This window comes from Ictalurus punctatus, chromosome 4 (assembly GCF_001660625.3).
Source record: "Ictalurus punctatus breed USDA103 chromosome 4, Coco_2.0, whole genome shotgun sequence".
NCBI classification, from domain to species: domain Eukaryota; kingdom Metazoa; phylum Chordata; class Actinopteri; order Siluriformes; family Ictaluridae; genus Ictalurus; species Ictalurus punctatus.
In genome coordinates, this window is record NC_071284.1 from 30,923,549 (window position 1) to 30,941,046 (window position 17,498).

General features: G+C 43.4%; 2 protein-coding genes across 2 annotated transcripts in view; one reads left to right on the forward strand and one right to left on the reverse strand.

The window, feature by feature from the left end:
* Positions 1-17,498, reverse strand: part of LOC108264743 (transcription initiation factor TFIID subunit 4) — a 95,171-nt gene that overhangs the window by 20,373 nt on the left and 57,300 nt on the right. The window contains exon 13 of the mRNA XM_053678154.1: positions 14,261-14,380. Coding sequence (XP_053534129.1) covers positions 14,261-14,380 — 120 coding nt within the window. The remainder of the gene's footprint in view (positions 1-14,260; positions 14,381-17,498) is intronic.
* LOC128629557 (uncharacterized) overlaps positions 1-17,498 on the forward strand; it is a 44,429-nt gene that overhangs the window by 9,707 nt on the left and 17,224 nt on the right. The window lies entirely within an intron of this gene.

Genomic DNA, 17,498 nt, shown 5'->3' on the forward strand with positions numbered 1-17,498 from the left:
ATCTGTACTACAACAAAGCACAATCTATATCCCAGACGCAGTTTTTGGGGAAAACAATGGAAAGCTTCTCTTCAGCGTAAAGACACTCCAGGAAGTGCTCGCTCTAATCTGTCGGCACCTTCCCAAACCAAAAAAAACAAAAAACGTGGAATATAGGACGTGTCGGAAAAGCGCCAGGGGTTTTAGGTGAATTATTAAGTTCCTAGCGTATTTAACGTCAACAAGTTAAAGCCACGTGATCTACTAACGATCAAGCGACAGACATGCGAGTGGAAATCCAATCCCTTAACCGTGAAAGATCACCACACAGGGGTCAGAAATAAGCAAGGCGTACACACGGACGTTCACGGCAAGCCGTGAGAAACCTCACACGAAACCTTACACAAAAGCGACGAATGGACACGAGAAGAGATGAGTTATCCACCTCGCCACGCTGAGTTCATTCATAATCAGACGGACTTAAGCGGTTTAGGGCCAAGTGTCCCTTTAAGCTTTTGTTCAAAAGTGAGAGTATGACCTAATTAAAGCGCTGGCTTGCACACTGACTTTCAGACTACTGCAGGAACAGGATTACACACACACACACACACACACATAAAAAAAATAAATAAAAAAAAAACCCTGCACGTACTGATGAAATATCGCCTTTATAATCGTTTTGTTTGTGGGCGGAATATTAAAGGTCCTGGTCCGAAATATCTCAGAAGATTATTCGCTGGGGTTTTAACAGCGCACGGAATCAAGCGTGGGGAAGTATGATGGGATGGTAGTGATGTCATGAAGTAATACAACACCTAACACACCACGATAGACAATGGTTTCTAAGTATCACCGTTAGTGTCAGGTGCCAGTTCTTTTATTAATCCTCTTTGATCATTTTCTAAGACGATTAAAATGGGATATTTACTGATCACTGTTTGTATTAACCTTCATATTACTTCTAAACTGTTCTCCGTAAACACCTACTTTCTTTTCACCTTGATCTTTCGATCGCACTGGAAAACCGGATGAGTTCGTTTAACTCGAGGAAGCTAATTACCTCAAAAGTCGATCGGTCGATTTCTTTAAGGCGAATACACTCAAACATGACAAGAACTCCACTCAAACGTTGTCATTTAAAATGAAATTTTCCGTCACAGTTAAGTGTATTCGGCTTAAAGGGATCGACGGAGCGACTTAAAAATTTTTAAATCGTTTCCCGAGTTAAATGAACTTATCCGGTTCTACAGTGTGGAAAGAAAAAGTGTCGAATGAATTTAGTTTCTCACTATTATCACGAGGTAGGAAACAGTCGAAGACTTTGAGCCATAAACATACGCACAGATTACGATATCTGTAATAGCACAAGTACTAGCGTTAATGTTTTAACTGGGACGTGTCATCGTCAGTATGCTTCAGTTGAAAACGTTCTATTTAACGTGCGAGTACGTTTCGCTGTTTACTTTCCATTCGGAATCGAGGCACGTGAAATGATTTTATCGGATGATTTCACATTTTAGGATGATTTTAGGATTAATCCTAAACAGTGCCGGCTCACGAATGAACGAACGAATGAATAGTAACGAGGCTGATATTTAATTAACACCACGTGTCGGAAGTGTACACGCCTTACCGTTTGACGTATTGAAATAATGTCTTATTCGACAGCGTTCGTTCACCCCGTGGAGAAATTTCCATCCGTGTTTTTTTTTTTTTTTTTTTAGAAAGTTTTCGGTCGTGGATTCAGACTTTCGGAATCGTTAAAGTGTGCGTAGAGAAATTATTACATCCGGACTGTCTGGTTTAAAAACTCGTTTCAGAATGTTTCAGTTATATTACCGTGAACTGAGCGTATTTCAGTTTCTGAGGAAGAAGAAGAATTTTTTTTTTTTTTTCTTTTCTTTTTTCTGCTCCTTCAACAGAAACTCGATTAGACTCCACCCGGAGCCAGCGCATCTGCAAACAGGTGTTCTTCCTCATAATCATCCCCCTTCTCAAGCAAAGAACCGAGAGCCTTAAAGATTAAAGTCACTCTCAGGACTGCGAGTGTTTCAGGCTGTGCTACACGCTTTAATGAAACTGAAATTCGTGGGAATAATAAAAAAAAATAATAATAATAATGATAATCATGGAGGTTTGTGAGAACGCGGACTTTCGCGGAGAACGTTCGCCGCACAGCAGCCCACCGTTATTATTCAGCAGCTCATTAATTAAACGGAGACAATTTGCCTGAAATCCTCAAAGGAAATTGAAATCTACCTGGACGTCCCGGTTTATTTATTTATTTATTTATTTTTAAATCGTCGCGACTCCATATATTTTGTCGATATTTTGTGAACTCTTAACACGACTATCTCTGGAAGCGTGGGGGGGGGGGGGGGGGGGGGTTGGGAGGGGGGGTTTACTGTACGATGGAGACGGTATCAGGGTCTGTGACGGACATCCATTGGGGGTTTTTTTTTCTATCCATTAGTATCAATGTTGTTATAGTTATGATTTTATTTATTCTAAGCGTAATCGACGGGGTCCCTCGAAATTAAACGCTTTAATCTGAAACGCAGTGATTTTTTAAAAAAATAAATAAATAAATAAAATAAAAAACACGCTGACCTTAATCGAAATGCACTTTTCATAACGGGGACGTTCATATGAACCGCAGTGTTTCCAAAACACTATACCTTTTGGTAATATAGTGTATCAGGTAGCATGAACTTGAGCATTAACACGGCATCGGTGACATGAACCGAGTATTTAGTGTATTTAATAATTTACCGTATATGAATGAATAAATAAGGCAAATAATCGATGCTGTGTCATATGTTTATGTTCTTTTTCAGGGTTATTGTGGTATTTTAAAATGGAAAATCACGAGCACGGAAAAATAAATAAATAAAAAAATCGATATCACGTAAGCCTAGGTTACTGTACATTCATACACACGGGTTACAAAACACACTTTACTCAGTTTCAATTCTTCCTGTGTGCTGGAAAGAAGATCTAAATTGCACTTCAGGCACCGAATTTCCCTCGACTTGAGCCTCATTTTTCATGTGTCGGGGGAAAAAAAATAATAAATCAAATCAGCGCATTGCAAAGCAGATCAGTAGTGTTTATGTTGGCAGTTCTGTCGCCATCTTTATTTTGCCTACCCTATACATTACAATGTCTCCAATTCTACACACACACACACACACCCGCCCGGTCCTGCCAGGTCCTAATGAAATATCATTTGCAGCGTTTTCGCTCGGGTTTGCCCACAGGCATCAACCTTTCCGGCAGCAGAACGCGGCCGACAAAAATAATAAAACCCAAAAAGAGGCAAACTTTAATAAATAGCAACATGAAATCCAACAGCGCTGCGGTAATGTCACAATACGGAGCTGCTCGAACCCATCACACGGAATTACGCCGACGAGATGGAAAGAGAGAGCAAAAAGCTCCCTACTGAAACCGTGTAAACCGAATCCCGAGCTGAAATTGTGACAGACGCGACGTCGCGTTCGGTCTCCGGTCGATTTATATTGAACGCATTCCAGCGCTCCGTGTAAACAACCGCGACGTCGGCGCGGAGCTCCGGGGGAACGTACGCAGAGTAAAGTACCGAGTAAAATAACTCCTGCGTGTAAAGGAGGCGTGGCCTATGTGCCTATCTGTCCCGATATAAGAGGCGTGGCCTCTCGATTAAGCGGTTTACTTCATTAAAATGAACTATTCCGCAACTATAGTCAAATATGTGCAGTTACTGTATGAAAGTTGCTACAGGACAGCTGTCCCGCCCACTCCTGAAAAAATTCTGACCAATCCCGTCTATTAATCATCGGACTCGTTCGCCACCGAAAACTCTGTCCAAATCGTACGTGCCGTCTCTCTGGACAGGTCCCTGGCTGCTGGCTCCCACGTGCATGAGCGTAACCCTGGCACAGATTATTATTTTCACGTCTAGTACAGACCCGCTGACGGTTCCTGGTAGTTTAAGGGGATCGTGCTAAACGTCACTACACTGGTGCGGTCCTGAGATTTGAACCTACGGCCTTCCGGTCCCAGAAGCGACGCGACGTGTGCGTCGTGTTTCAATAGAACTCGTAACGTCGAGGACATTTGTCATACTGAATATTGACATATTGATTACGCGTACGAGAATATTCTGTATCGCAGCAGCCCCGAAGCCCGTCTCTACATCCCAGCATTCCCTTTTCCCCCCCGGTTTTCCTGCTCGTGATGGATGCGTGGGCCGGAGCCAGCGGGATGGAGAAACCCGGCTCTGGTTACTGCGGCGTCTCAGCAGTGCCAACTTCACGGCAAAAGAAAACTGCAGCGGGTTTCGTTCTTCACAAACTTAATTATATCAAGATTAACAAGGGAGGTAATTAATTTCTTTAAGATTGGTATCTTCCAAGTGCCTCGGGCTCGACTTTGTTGTCAAAACTGTATATTTAACCATTATTTCAGGGCAAAGTTTCCCAGGCTGTAATAAGACAAAAAAAAAAAAAATCCCCGGTTCTGCATGAATATGCTAATATTCGAGGCGTCTAATCTAAACTCCGCCGCTAAAATATTAGCCTAGTACAAATGTATGATTATGTACATATATTTAGCATGAAATCAAGAGTCTCGCACGTAGAAATGTTATATGAAACAATGCACACGCTTAATTTTCTTTCGCAGCGATCCAACAGCAGAGTGTATTACAGAACGGTGTGTGTTCTGCTGTTGGTGTAATGGCGTTGCTGCTAGGCTTCATTAAAGCAGCACACACACACACACACACACACACACACCTCCATAAAATGGCCGCCCTCCAGGCCTCACACACACACATACACACACACACAGAGCTATTGTTCGGGCCGAGCCGCAGGCCAAGTGCTCTACATGAGCACGGGGGAAACTAAAAACACTAAGAGCCCATTTCCCGTGTGACGTGCCGGCTTCCAGAACCTTCCACACCATCGCCTCGGGGGCTGAACGAGCGAGAGTGAGAGAGCGAGAGACGGAAAGCGAGAGAGAGAGATGCTGATACTCGCACCCTTTTAGACATTTCGGCTTTCTATATTTAAGCTCCAGCTAGACATTTCATTAATGTGCATGATAATTAAACAGAAAAATATGTCCAAGCTGTAAACCTACTCGATCAAAACGGACCGCTCGCTCCTCGTTGGTTCACGGCTCTGGTCATTACGTTGCAAAATCCAGGAGTATCAGCCAGTTAAAAGACAAAATCTTTCATTCCGTCCAGCGAAATGTGAACCCCGGGCAAGTAAAGTGTACCGGTATATGTTTAATGCTCTAAATATCCTTATTGGATTTAAACCTAGAGTGGGTGTGGCTTAAACTGGAAGTTTTGGGGAAAGACTTGGGGGGGGGGGGGGGGTCTTGGGATGGGGGGTGAATTCTAGGCTCTGACCTCAGCTACATCACTCCACTTCATAACCGGCCTCACCAGATATGAAGTGCCAACCCTGACCAGGCAGTTACTAAGGATGGACGAATGAACACACGATACGATCGTAAATGCATGGTGCTAAGGATGGGGCGATATGGACTTCAAACTATATCACGATATTTTCGGGTATTTATTGCGATCACGATATCAGTGACGATATAAAACAAAGCGGCGTTCACCGCTGTTTTTAGCGACGAGTGATAGCTGCGATCTCGATAGCGCGCGGGAGGGGGAGGGGGAGGGGGGGAGGGTTCCAATTAAAGTGCGATTTTTAACTGAGAAAATTCACTCTTCCCCATACTGTTGCTTTAAATCTATGCATTGACAATAGCACTTATATTAATGTGTGTGTGTGTGTGTGTGTGTGTGTGGTTTTCTGTCAGTTTTTACCCTAAACTGCAGAACACTGATCGAATGTGACATTGACCCACACGCCTTCTTAAGCGCTCGAAACCAAGGACACACAGCTCTTATTGTTACTAAAAAAAAATGCCCCGAGTCACCAACACAAAACTCACGCTACACACTGACACACGATACACACTCGGACTGTCGAATTCCTTAACTAATGTATTCGAGTGGATTTTATTTAAAGGAAACATCGCATTAAAATGCATTCGAATATGAATCAGCATATGACTCTACGTTTAAAAAAAAAAATTTTACTTTACTCGCAGTAATGTTTTCCCTGACAATACTTTCAATTTTTTATTTATTTTTTTTTTCACGTCATACAAAATAATTGTATTTATTTAAGACACTTTATATTCAATCTGATCGGTGAGGTTCATTTTTTCACTAGTTCGGTACGCTTTTAGTCAATACTTTGTGTCAAGATAACAGCTCGGATTCTTCTCCTATAATGCCTGATGAGGTTGGAGAATACATGGCGAGGGATCTGAGAGCGTTCCTCCATACAGAATCTCTCCAGATCCTTCACATTTTGAGGTCCACGCTGGTGGACTCTCCTCTTCAGTTCACCCCACAGGTGTTCTATGGGGTTCAGGTCAGGAGACTGGGATGGTCATGGCAGGATCTTGATTTTGTGGTCAGTAAAACATTTTCGTGTTGATTTTGATGTATGTTCTGGATCATTGTCCTGCTGGAAGATCCATCCACGGCCCATTTTAAGCTTTCTGGCAGAGACAGTCAGGTTTTCATTTAATATCTGTTGATATTTGATAGAGTCCATGATGCCATGTATCCTAACAAAATGTCCAGGTCCTCTGGCAGAAAAACAGCCCAAAACATTAAAGAGCCACCACCATATTTAACCGTGGGCATGAGATACTTTTCCATATGGCTCCCTCTCTGTGTGCGCCAAAACCACCTCTGTGTTTATTACCAAAAAAGCTCTATTTTGGTTTCATCTGACCGTAGAACCCGATCCCATGTGAAGTTCCAGTAGTGTCTGACAAACTGAAGACACTTTAGTTTGCTTTTGGATGACAGTAGAGGCTTTTTTCTTGAAACTCTTCCAAACAGCTCGTGGTGATGTAGGTGACTTCGGATTGTAGTTTTGGAGACTTTCTGACCCCGAGACGCAACTAACTTCTGCAGTTCTCCAGCTGTGATCCTTGGAGATTTTTTTGGCCGCTCAGACCGTCCTCTTCACAGCGCGTCGAGACGATACAGACACACGTCCAATTCCAGCTCGATTCATAACATTTCCATTCATAGCATGTTCAACGCTCGTGCTATTTTCCTATACCCACTTCCCATTTTGCGAAGCTCAACAACCTTTTGCCGCACATCACAGCTACATTCCTTGCTCTTACCCGTTGTTATGAATGACTAAGAGAATTTGGCCTGTGTGTTCCCTCATATTAATACCCCCGTGAAACAGGAAGTCATGATCGAACAATTTCCTGTTCCTAGTTACCCAGCTGTACTAAAAAAACCAAACAAAAAAAAAACGCAAAAATATCAACGTGAATATACTTCAAATATATATCTTTCTCATATGAATTCGTAGCGGTGCCAATATTTATTGCACACCTATATTTAACAAAGATATTTTTCTTGGATAAACCTGTGTTGTGTTTGTAACGGTTCGACATTCACGACAGCAGAGTATTTCTGTGAATTTTTTTGGATCAAAAGGTTAAACGATAAAGACGATTTCCCACAGCCTTCTTTGTTTATATTTACCAAAGGTGCCAATATTAACGGAGGGCGCTGTATGTAGTAATGAGAGTGAGGGAGGGACTCACTAAAGGCTCCTCGGAGCTTCAAGGGCTACATTTTGACAACACCGGCACGGACCGTTTCACTAAAACACAACACATACACACACGACCTCGAACACTGCGACATGCACCATCTCGTACCATCTCTCACACACACACACACACACACACAGCAGACCCCGTAGTCTTCCTGTTTGTCTGCCCAAGCTGGTCATTTACTCTGGCCCGTGCAGGGAGGGGATAATCGGGAGGAGGGGAGACGGAGTGGCCGAGCAGAAAGTGCGCACTCCGAGTTGGGATTGATTTACTTCATTAACCGAGATTACCAAGTTTAACTTACAAACCAGAGGTCAAAATTTCTCATTAAGGAGGGGAGCGCGGAGCACCGCGGGGCGACTGGACCGCTCTTATTACCGACTACACATTTCAATCTGTCTTTGATGTTCCGTGTTTTTGCCTCCGTCCCTCCCTCTCTCCGTTCTTCGCTCTCTCGCTTTCTCTATTTTTTTGGCGGAGAGGTTGATTTTAATTGTAGCTATAGAACAGAGCCCGCTTTGCCTGGAAGGCTGCCTCCATGTCCACGGCGAGAGAAGCTTTAGTGGTATTGGGTGCTGTCCATAGCCTCGGGCTCATTTTAATGGCTCCCTCCCTCCCTCCCTCCCTCCCTACATTCCCTGCTCAAATTGTTTTCCACATGATTCCTGTTAATTTAGCTGCAGGAAAGGGCATCGGTTTTCCTTGTACTTTCCCCCTCTCTCGCTCTCTCTCGCTCTCTCTCGCTCTCGTTCCTTCCTTCCCTGATTCACCTTCCCTCTCTTTTTTTTTTTTGTGTGCATACCATTCTATTTCCTGTTTTTTTTTAAGCCCTTAAAATAAATTCATACAGAAAAAAAAATGAGAGTGGTTATTCCCTTGTCTGTTCATTTTCCTGAGGTGCATTCGGTTTCAGCCGGTTCTGTTCCAAACAGCTGGATACTCTCTCTCTCTCTCTCTCTCTCTCTCTCTCTCTCTCTCTCTCTCTCTCTCTTCAGGCCTCTAGACACTTTTTTTTTTTGACAGCAGGTTCTGTTCCAAACATTTCTGACCACCTCGCTGACACTCTTCCCCCGGTTTTTCCGTCAGCCGGTTGTGTTCCAAGCGCTTGCGAACTCCTTTTGCACACTCGCCGTCTCACGTCTATGTCCACCGGTTGTGTTCCAAATGCCCGGGCAAACACGTTCCTAACCACTACGCTCGCACACGCTTTCTTACTTCCTTGTCCACTGGTTGTGTTCCAAATGCCTAATCGCATCACTCACACTCATTTTCTTATTCCAGTGTTGGCCGGCTGTGTTCCAAATGCCTGCAGAGAAAAACCCCCACACGCATTTCCGACTGCTCCTTGACACGCTCGCTTTCTCGCATTTTTGTCAGCCGGTCGCGTTCCAAACATCTCGGACCACCCCGGTGCCACATTCGGTTAGTTTTCCGTCAGCCGGTCGTGTTCCAAATGCCCGCAAACACATTTAGTGCTCTCTACGCTTGTATTTTGATGGTGGTTTTCCAAATGTCATTAAAAACTCGCGAGTGCTTTAATAAATTCTAGTCAGCTGATTGTGTTCCAAACAGAACTTAACCTCTTCACTTACACTTCCTGTCTTACTTCTGCGTCAACTGGTCGTGTTCCAAATTCCTGATAAAGACTTTGGACCACTTCACCTGCGTTCTACTTGTGTTAGTTCTTATGTCCTGGGTTGTGTTGTGATCTTTTTGCGTGCAGTTCACAGTAATCCGCGCGCTTCCGTTTGTCTGTATGGGTCGGTGTACACTCGCTCACTCACTTGAGTCAGCCGGCGTGGAGACAAACTTTATGAAGCACTCGCACTAAACTCGAACGCTCTCTCTTTCTCACGTCTGTGCTGTGGGGGTTGTGTTCCAAACGCCTCTGACCCCCCTACACTTACACTTTTCAGCTATCTCCCATCTATCCGTGGAAACGCTTGTTCCTTCACGGACACACGCTGACGTTTTCACTTCTGTGATCGTGGCAGTGATCTGAACGCCCGAGAAATCACTTTACTGCCGTGCGCTTACGACCGGTCGTGTTCCAAATGCCAAAATAGTGAGCACCACTGCAACTCTCTCTGATGGAGCTAGAAGATAAAATGGATACTTTATTTCTCCTCTCAGCGTGTTTGTAGAGCACTTAGTGTGTGTGTGTGTGAGTGTGTGTGTGAGTGTGTGTGAAAAGAGTTAATGTGGCCCTTGACTTTGACTAAAACTAAGAACTCTCTTGCTTTCTCTCTCTCTCTCTCACACACACACACACACACAAACACACACACACTCTCTCACTCTCTCTCTCTCTCTCACACACACACACACACACACACTCTCTCTCACACCCCTAATCCAGTCTTGCAGCGCTGTAAGGCCCCTTTGTTCCTGTTCTCAGATGACTGTGGATGGAGAGACACACACACTAAGGCTATCACTTACAGCCCTGTGGGCAACACACACACACACACACACACACACACACACACACACACACACACAGAGAGAGCACTTGTCTGAGGGGTGTTTATGGGGGTGCAGTTTTCATCAACATCTCTCCTTCTCTCTCTCTCTCTCTCTCTCTCTCTCACACACACACACACACACACACACACACACACTCACACACACACACACACACACACACACACACACACACCGGATCTCCTGTATCAGCATTATTATACCGCTCCTAATTTCAGGTCATGGCTGGGCAAGAAGAAACCCTTTGGCTTGGATTAAAGCAGAGAGGGAGAGAGAGAGAGATATAGGGGGGACGAGAGAGTGAGAGAGAGAGTGAGAGAGAGAGAGAGAGAGAGGGAGGGAGAGAGAGAGGGAGAGGGAGAGAGAGAGTGAGAGAGAGAGAGAGAGAGAGAGAGAGAGAGAGAGAGAGAGGGAGAGAGAGAGAGAGAGTGAGGAGTAAAGGCGATTGGGTCCAGTGGGCCCCTGAATAAGTTGGTGAGGGGCCCAGAGTAAATCAGTTCCTCTGTGGCTCTCGTTCAAGAGTCACATTGCCTTTACACAGGAGGAGACAGAAAGTGCTGCAGGGCACACACTCACACACACACACACACACGCACACACACACACACACACGCACTCACACACACACACACATGCTACTGCCCAGGGAGGTGAAAATAAAGTGAGAATGACTTTAACTCCCTCTCCTCTCTTTCTTCCCATATTTCATCAAGTCATCCATTATAAGAGATATAATAATATATCTTTCCCATCCACCCGTCCCGAGTGTGTGACAGTGAACACCGTGTGTGTGTGTGTGTGTGTGTGTGTGTGTGTGTGTGTGTGTGTGTGTGTGTGGCAATCATGATAAATCAGTGCTTCAGATCAACACAGCCACGCATAAGCTAAAGTAACGCTTCATTCGTGTTTTTATTTAAACGTGATACATTTGTCTACTTTCTAATGTCTCTCTATCTGTCTCTCTCTATCTCTCTCGATATATATATCTGTCTCTCTCTCTATCTATCTGTCTCTCTCTATCTCTCTCGATATATATATCTGTCTCTCTCTCTATCTATCTGTCTCTCTCTATCTCTCTCGATATATATATCTGTCTCTCTCTCTATCTATCTGTCTCTCTCTATATATATCTGTCTCTCTCTCTATCTATCTGTCTCTCTCTATCTCTCTCGATATATATATCTGTCTCTCTCTCTATCTATCTGTCTCTCTCTATCTCTCTCGATATATATATCTGTCTCTCTCTCTATCTATCTGTCTCTCTCTATCTCTCTCGATATATATATCTGTCTCTCTCTCTATCTATCTGTCTCTCTCTATATATATCTGTCTCTCTCTCTATCTATCTGTCTCTCTCTATCTCTCTCGATATATATATCTGTCTCTCTCTCTATCTATCTGTCTCTCTCTATCTCTCTCGATATATATATCTGTCTCTCTCTCTATCTATCTGTCTCTCTCTATCTCTCTCGATATATATATCTGTCTCTCTCTCTATCTATCTGTCTCTCTCTATCTCTCTCGATATATATATCTGTCTCTCTCTCTATCTGTCTCTCTCTATATATATCTGTCTCTCTCTCTATCTATCTGTCTCTCTCTATTTCTCTCGATATATATATATCTGTCTCTCTCTCTATCTATCTATTTCTCTCTATTTCTCTCGATATATATATCTGTCTCTCTCTCTATCTATCTATTTCTCTCTATTTCTCTCGATATATATATCTGTCTCTCTCTCTATCTATCTGTCTCTCTCTATATATATCTGTCTCTCTCTCTATCTATCTGTCTCTCTCTATTTCTCTCGATATATATATATCTGTCTCTCTCTCTATCTATCTATTTCTCTCTATTTCTCTCGATATATATATCTGTCTCTCTCTCTATCTATCTGTCTCTCTCTATATATATCTGTCTCTCTCTCTATCTATCTGTCTCTCTCTATTTCTCTCGATATATATATCTGTCTCTCTCTCTATCTATCTGTCTCTCTCTATTTCTCTCTATCTCTATCTCTCTCGATATATATATCTGTCTCTCTCTATCTCTCTCGATATATATATATATATCTGTCTCTCTCTCTATCTATCTGTCTCTCTCTATTTCTCTCGATATATATATCTGTCTCTCTCTCTATCTATCTGTCTCTCTCTATTTCTCTCTATCTCTATCTCTCTCGATATATATATCTGTCTCTCTCTATCTCTCTCGATATATATATATATATCTGTCTCTCTCTCTATCTATCTGTCTCTCTCTATTTCTCTCTATCTCTCTCGATATATATATATCTGTCTCTCTCTCTATCTATCTGTCTCTCTCTATTTCTCTCGATATATATATATCTGTCTCTCTCTCTATCTATCTGTCTCTCTCTATTTCTCTCTCTCTATCTGTCTCTCTCTATTTCTCTCTATCTCTCTGTCTCTCTCTATTTCTCTCTATCTCTCTCGATATATATATATCTGTCTCTCTCTCTATCTATCTGTCTCTCTCTATTTCTCTCTCTCTATCTGTCTCTCTCTATTTCTCTCGATATATATATCTGTCTCTCTCTCTATCTATCTGTCTCTCTCTATTTCTCTCTATATATATATATATCTGTCTCTCTCTCTATCTATCTGTCTCTCTCTATTTCTCTCTCTATATATATATATCTGTCTCTCTCTCTATCTATCTGTCTCTCTCTATTTCTCTCGATATATATATCTGTCTCTCTCTCTCTGTTTCTCTCTATTTCTCTCGATATATATATATCTGTCTCTCTCTCTATCTGTCTCTCTCTATTTCTCTCGATATATATATATCTGTCTCTCTCTATCTCTCTGTTTCTCTCTATTTCTCTCTATCTCTCTCGATATATATATCTGTCTCTCTCTCTATCTCTCAGTCTCTCTCTATTTCTCTCTATCTCTCTGTCTCTCTCTATTTCTCTCTATCTCTCTCGATATATATATCTGTCTCTCTCTCTATCTCTCTGTCTCTCTCTATTTCTCTCTATCTCTCTGTCTCTCTCTATTTCTCTCGATATATATATCTGTCTCTCTCTCTATCTCTCTGTTTCTCTCTATTTCTCTCTATCTCTCTCGATATATATATATATATCTGTCTCTCTCTCTCTCTATCTGTCTCTCTCTATTTCTCTCTATCTCTCTCGATATATATATCTGTCTCTCTCTATTTCTCTCTATCTCTCTCGATATATATATCTGTCTCTCTCTCTCTATCTGTCTCTCTCTATTTCTCTCGATATATATATATATCTGTCTCTCTCTCTATCTCTCTATTTCTCTCTATCTCTCTGTCTCTCTCTATTTCTCTCTATCTCTCTCGATATATATATATATCTGTCTCTCTCTCTATCTATCTGTCTCTCTCTATTTCTCTCTATCTATCTGTCTCTCTCTATTTCTCTCTATCCGTCTCTCTCTCTATCTCTCTGTTTCTCTCTATTTCTCTCTATCTCTCTCGATATATATATCTGTCTCTCTCTCTATCTCTCTGTTTCTCTCTATCTCTCTATATATATATCTGTCTCTCTCTCTGTTTCTCTATCTCTCTCTGTCTCTGCCTCTCTATCTCTCTCTAGCTGTCTCTCTATATATATTTCTGTCTCTCTCTCTCTCTCTCTCTCTCTATATATATATATATATATATATATATCTGTCTCTATCTGTCTGTCTCTCTCTCTCTCTATCGCTATCTGTCTGTCTCTCTCTCTATCGCTATCTGTCTCTCTCTCTATCGCTATCTGTCTCTCTCTCTCTGTCTCTCCCTCTCTGTCGCTCTTCTGGAAGAGACAGTAGTGTACGGTGACAAGCTGTACGCGCAGGCTGATGGAGAGATTATTGAAACGTCCGGTCATTATTCAGATTTACATTTCGGATATTCGAAGTCAGAACGTGACGTGGGATGTGAATGCGCTCAGTTTGTTAATAATAATTCTCAGACTGTGTGCTGAAGGAGATTCTCGTGCTCAAAGCTGCACTCAAAGCCGTGACGTATTTCCCTTTGTGTCAAACTTCCACGTCAGTGACCTTCTGCAGTTTAGCCCAGTTTCCGACTAAGCACAACCGTAACTCTGAAAGAGCTGCAGGATGAAGTGTGTGTCTGTCGAGTCTCTAACCTCAGTGCCCGATGTCGCTCCGGGCGAGTCCACTCTGCGTTTCTTGCGTGGTCCGATGGCGGCGAGAGCCGTGAGGTTAGCGTCCCTCTGCCTCATCTGGGCCAGTTCCTGCTGCTGCATCTGTGCAGAACGAAGAAAAACAAGACCTCAGAGGAACAGTGACGAAGACAGCGTGGCGTACATCAGTACGGACGGTTGTGAAACCTCTGAGGACGTGCGTCTTTACACGTTCAAAGAACATCCTTATGAATATAAGAGAGTGGAAAATAAAAGAGGACTGGAGCAGGGTTTCTACAGCGGCTGTGTGGGAGGCCAGTGGTTTAATGTCCACATCACTGCACCGAACGCTGTGAAGTCACTGAAATGAGAAAACTATAAGATGTGGTGGTGCATGACAACTAAAATGCTGATGAATTCATTAATCCAGTCCTTAATCCCTCTATCCACCCTTAATCTGGCCATCCCTTCATCCATCTATCTATCTATTTCTTCATCCATGCACATGGCCACCAACCCAGGACAGGATAGGCAAACATCTATCCACCAATGTATCTCCCGTCCCCTCGTCCATCATCCCTTCATCCACCATCCATCCCTTCTTCCATCCATCCATTCCATGCCCAATCCGGGCAACCATCTATCCACCAATGTATCTCCCGTCCCCTCGTCCATCATCCCTTCAACCATCCCTTCATCCACCATCCATCCCTTCTTCCATCCATCCATTCCATGCCCAATCCGGGCAACCATCTATCCACCAGTGTATCTCCCATCCATTCATCCATCCACCCAACCATCCAGCCCTTCATCCATCCATCCATCCATCCAACCAACCCTTCATCCATCCAACCATCCAGCCCTTCATCCATCCATCCATCCAGCCCTTCATCCATCCATCCATCCAACCATCCAGCCCTTCATCCATCCACCCAACCATCCAGCCCTTCATCCATCCATCCATCCAGCCCTTCATCCATCCATCCATCCAACCATCCAGCCCTTCATCCATCCACCCAACCATCCAGCCCTTCATCCATCCATCCATCCAGCCCTTCATCCATCCATCCATCCAACCATCCAGCCCTTCATCCATCCATCCATCCAGCCCTTCATCCATCCATCCATCCAGCCCTTCATCCATCCATCCATCCAACCATCCAGCCCTTCATCCATCCACCCAACCATCCAGCCCTTCATCCATCCATCCATCCAGCCCTTCATCCATCCATCCATCCAACCATCCAGCCATTCATCCATCCATCCATCCAACCATCCAGCCATTCATCCAACCATCCAGCCCTTCATCCATCCACCCAACCAACCATCCAGCCCTTCATCCATCCAACCATCCAGCCCTTCATCCATCCATCCATCCAACCATACAGCCCTTCATCCATCCATCCATCCCTTCTTCCATCCATCCATTCCATGCCCAATCCGGGCAACCATCTATCCACCAATGTATCTCCCATCCCTTCATCCATTCATCCATCCAACCAACCCTTCATCCATCCAACCATCCATCCATCCATCCATCCAGCCCTTCATCTATGTCATCATCCATGCACCTGTCCACCAAATCAGGAAACCATCTATCTACCAATGTCTCTCCCATCCCTTCAATCATCCATCCAACTATCCATCCCTTCATCCATCCATTCATCCCTTCATCCATCTATCTATTTCTTCATCCATGCACATGTCCACCAACCCAGGAAACCATCTATCCACCAATGTCTCTCCCAATCCCAATCCACTCTTTCATCCATCCATCCAGCTATCCACAAACAAATCCGTCCATCTCTCATATCAACTACACCGTTTATCCTTGTGTCTATTCAACTAATCTCTCATCCCATCATATCATACTCAACCACCGTTTCTCCATCTCACGCATTCATCTCTCTACCCCCAACATGTTCCATCTAACCATCCAGCAACCCATCTGTTCACCTCTGCATCTGTCTACATCTATGCATATTCATTCCCTTCAGCATTTCACTACATTTATCACTTTATTTTTACATTCCTTTATAAAAATATATATATATCATATATATTATACTTTTTTACACATTTGTTACCATAATGTTTCCATTTTATATTATTATTATTCTTTTCGTCACTGCTACTTGTTGCATTATACTGTGTATTTTGTACTTCACTCTATAATGTTGTTATTATTATTATTATTATTATTATTATTATTATTAGTCCACCACCACATTATTTCGTATGTGCACCTGTCCATCATGCCAAACTTTTCGCATCCATTTACCAACACATGCTTCATCTACTCATCTGTCCATTCACTCCTTCATTCCCCAAACTATATCTAAAATGGCTCTGTGTGTGTGTGTGTGTGCGTGTGTGTGTGTGTGTGTGTGTGTGATGTGATGTGATTTCTCTCTGGCTGAAGTGAAAGAGGCAGTAGCTGCAGGTAATGTCACGGCTGCCTGCAGGGTGGCGAGCTCCAGCCTCGCTCAAATTTGCCTTTCAGAGGACGAGCGGGAGCCCGCAGTCTCACACACACACACACACACACACACACACACACACACACACACACACGCACGCCTACCGACACAATCAGCCTCCATCTCACACCCACGTAATTGCACTGACAGTTACACACACAATCATATGCACAGATTTACACATATGCACGTGTGCTTTCTCTCTCTCTTTCTCTCTCTCTCTCTCTCACACACACACACACACACACACACAGACACAGACATACACAGCTCTCCCAGCGTGTGCACAGTGAGGGGGTGGAAAGCTGTTTGCCCGCTGGTGCAGCAGAGTGAGGGCATGTTACCGGAGCGAATGGGGACAGTCGATGTGTTCTTTCATCAGGGAGAGACGGAGAGAAAAACAAAAGGGAGAGATTCTGGAGTTTCAGAACAATAAGTCACTTTGGAAGAAACATCTCAAACACGCTGCACAATTCAAGCTGTGCGGGAAATAACACAACATAAAGGAGTGTAAAACCCTAGTTTAAACCAAGAAGCGGAAAGAAATATTCAATCTTATACGCTTTTTTTGTTTGTTTGTTTGTTTGTTTGTTTTTACGTCCGGACGGAAAAAGGGTTTCAAACCCGCGATCCGGGAGCCCTCTGCGTTCCCATTCCTACCCGGGCATCTTCACCGCAGGTTCGCACATCCTTACACCGATCCCGTTATCTTTCACTCGAAGAAATCTGTCCTGACTCGTCCATGAATCAAATTAAAATTT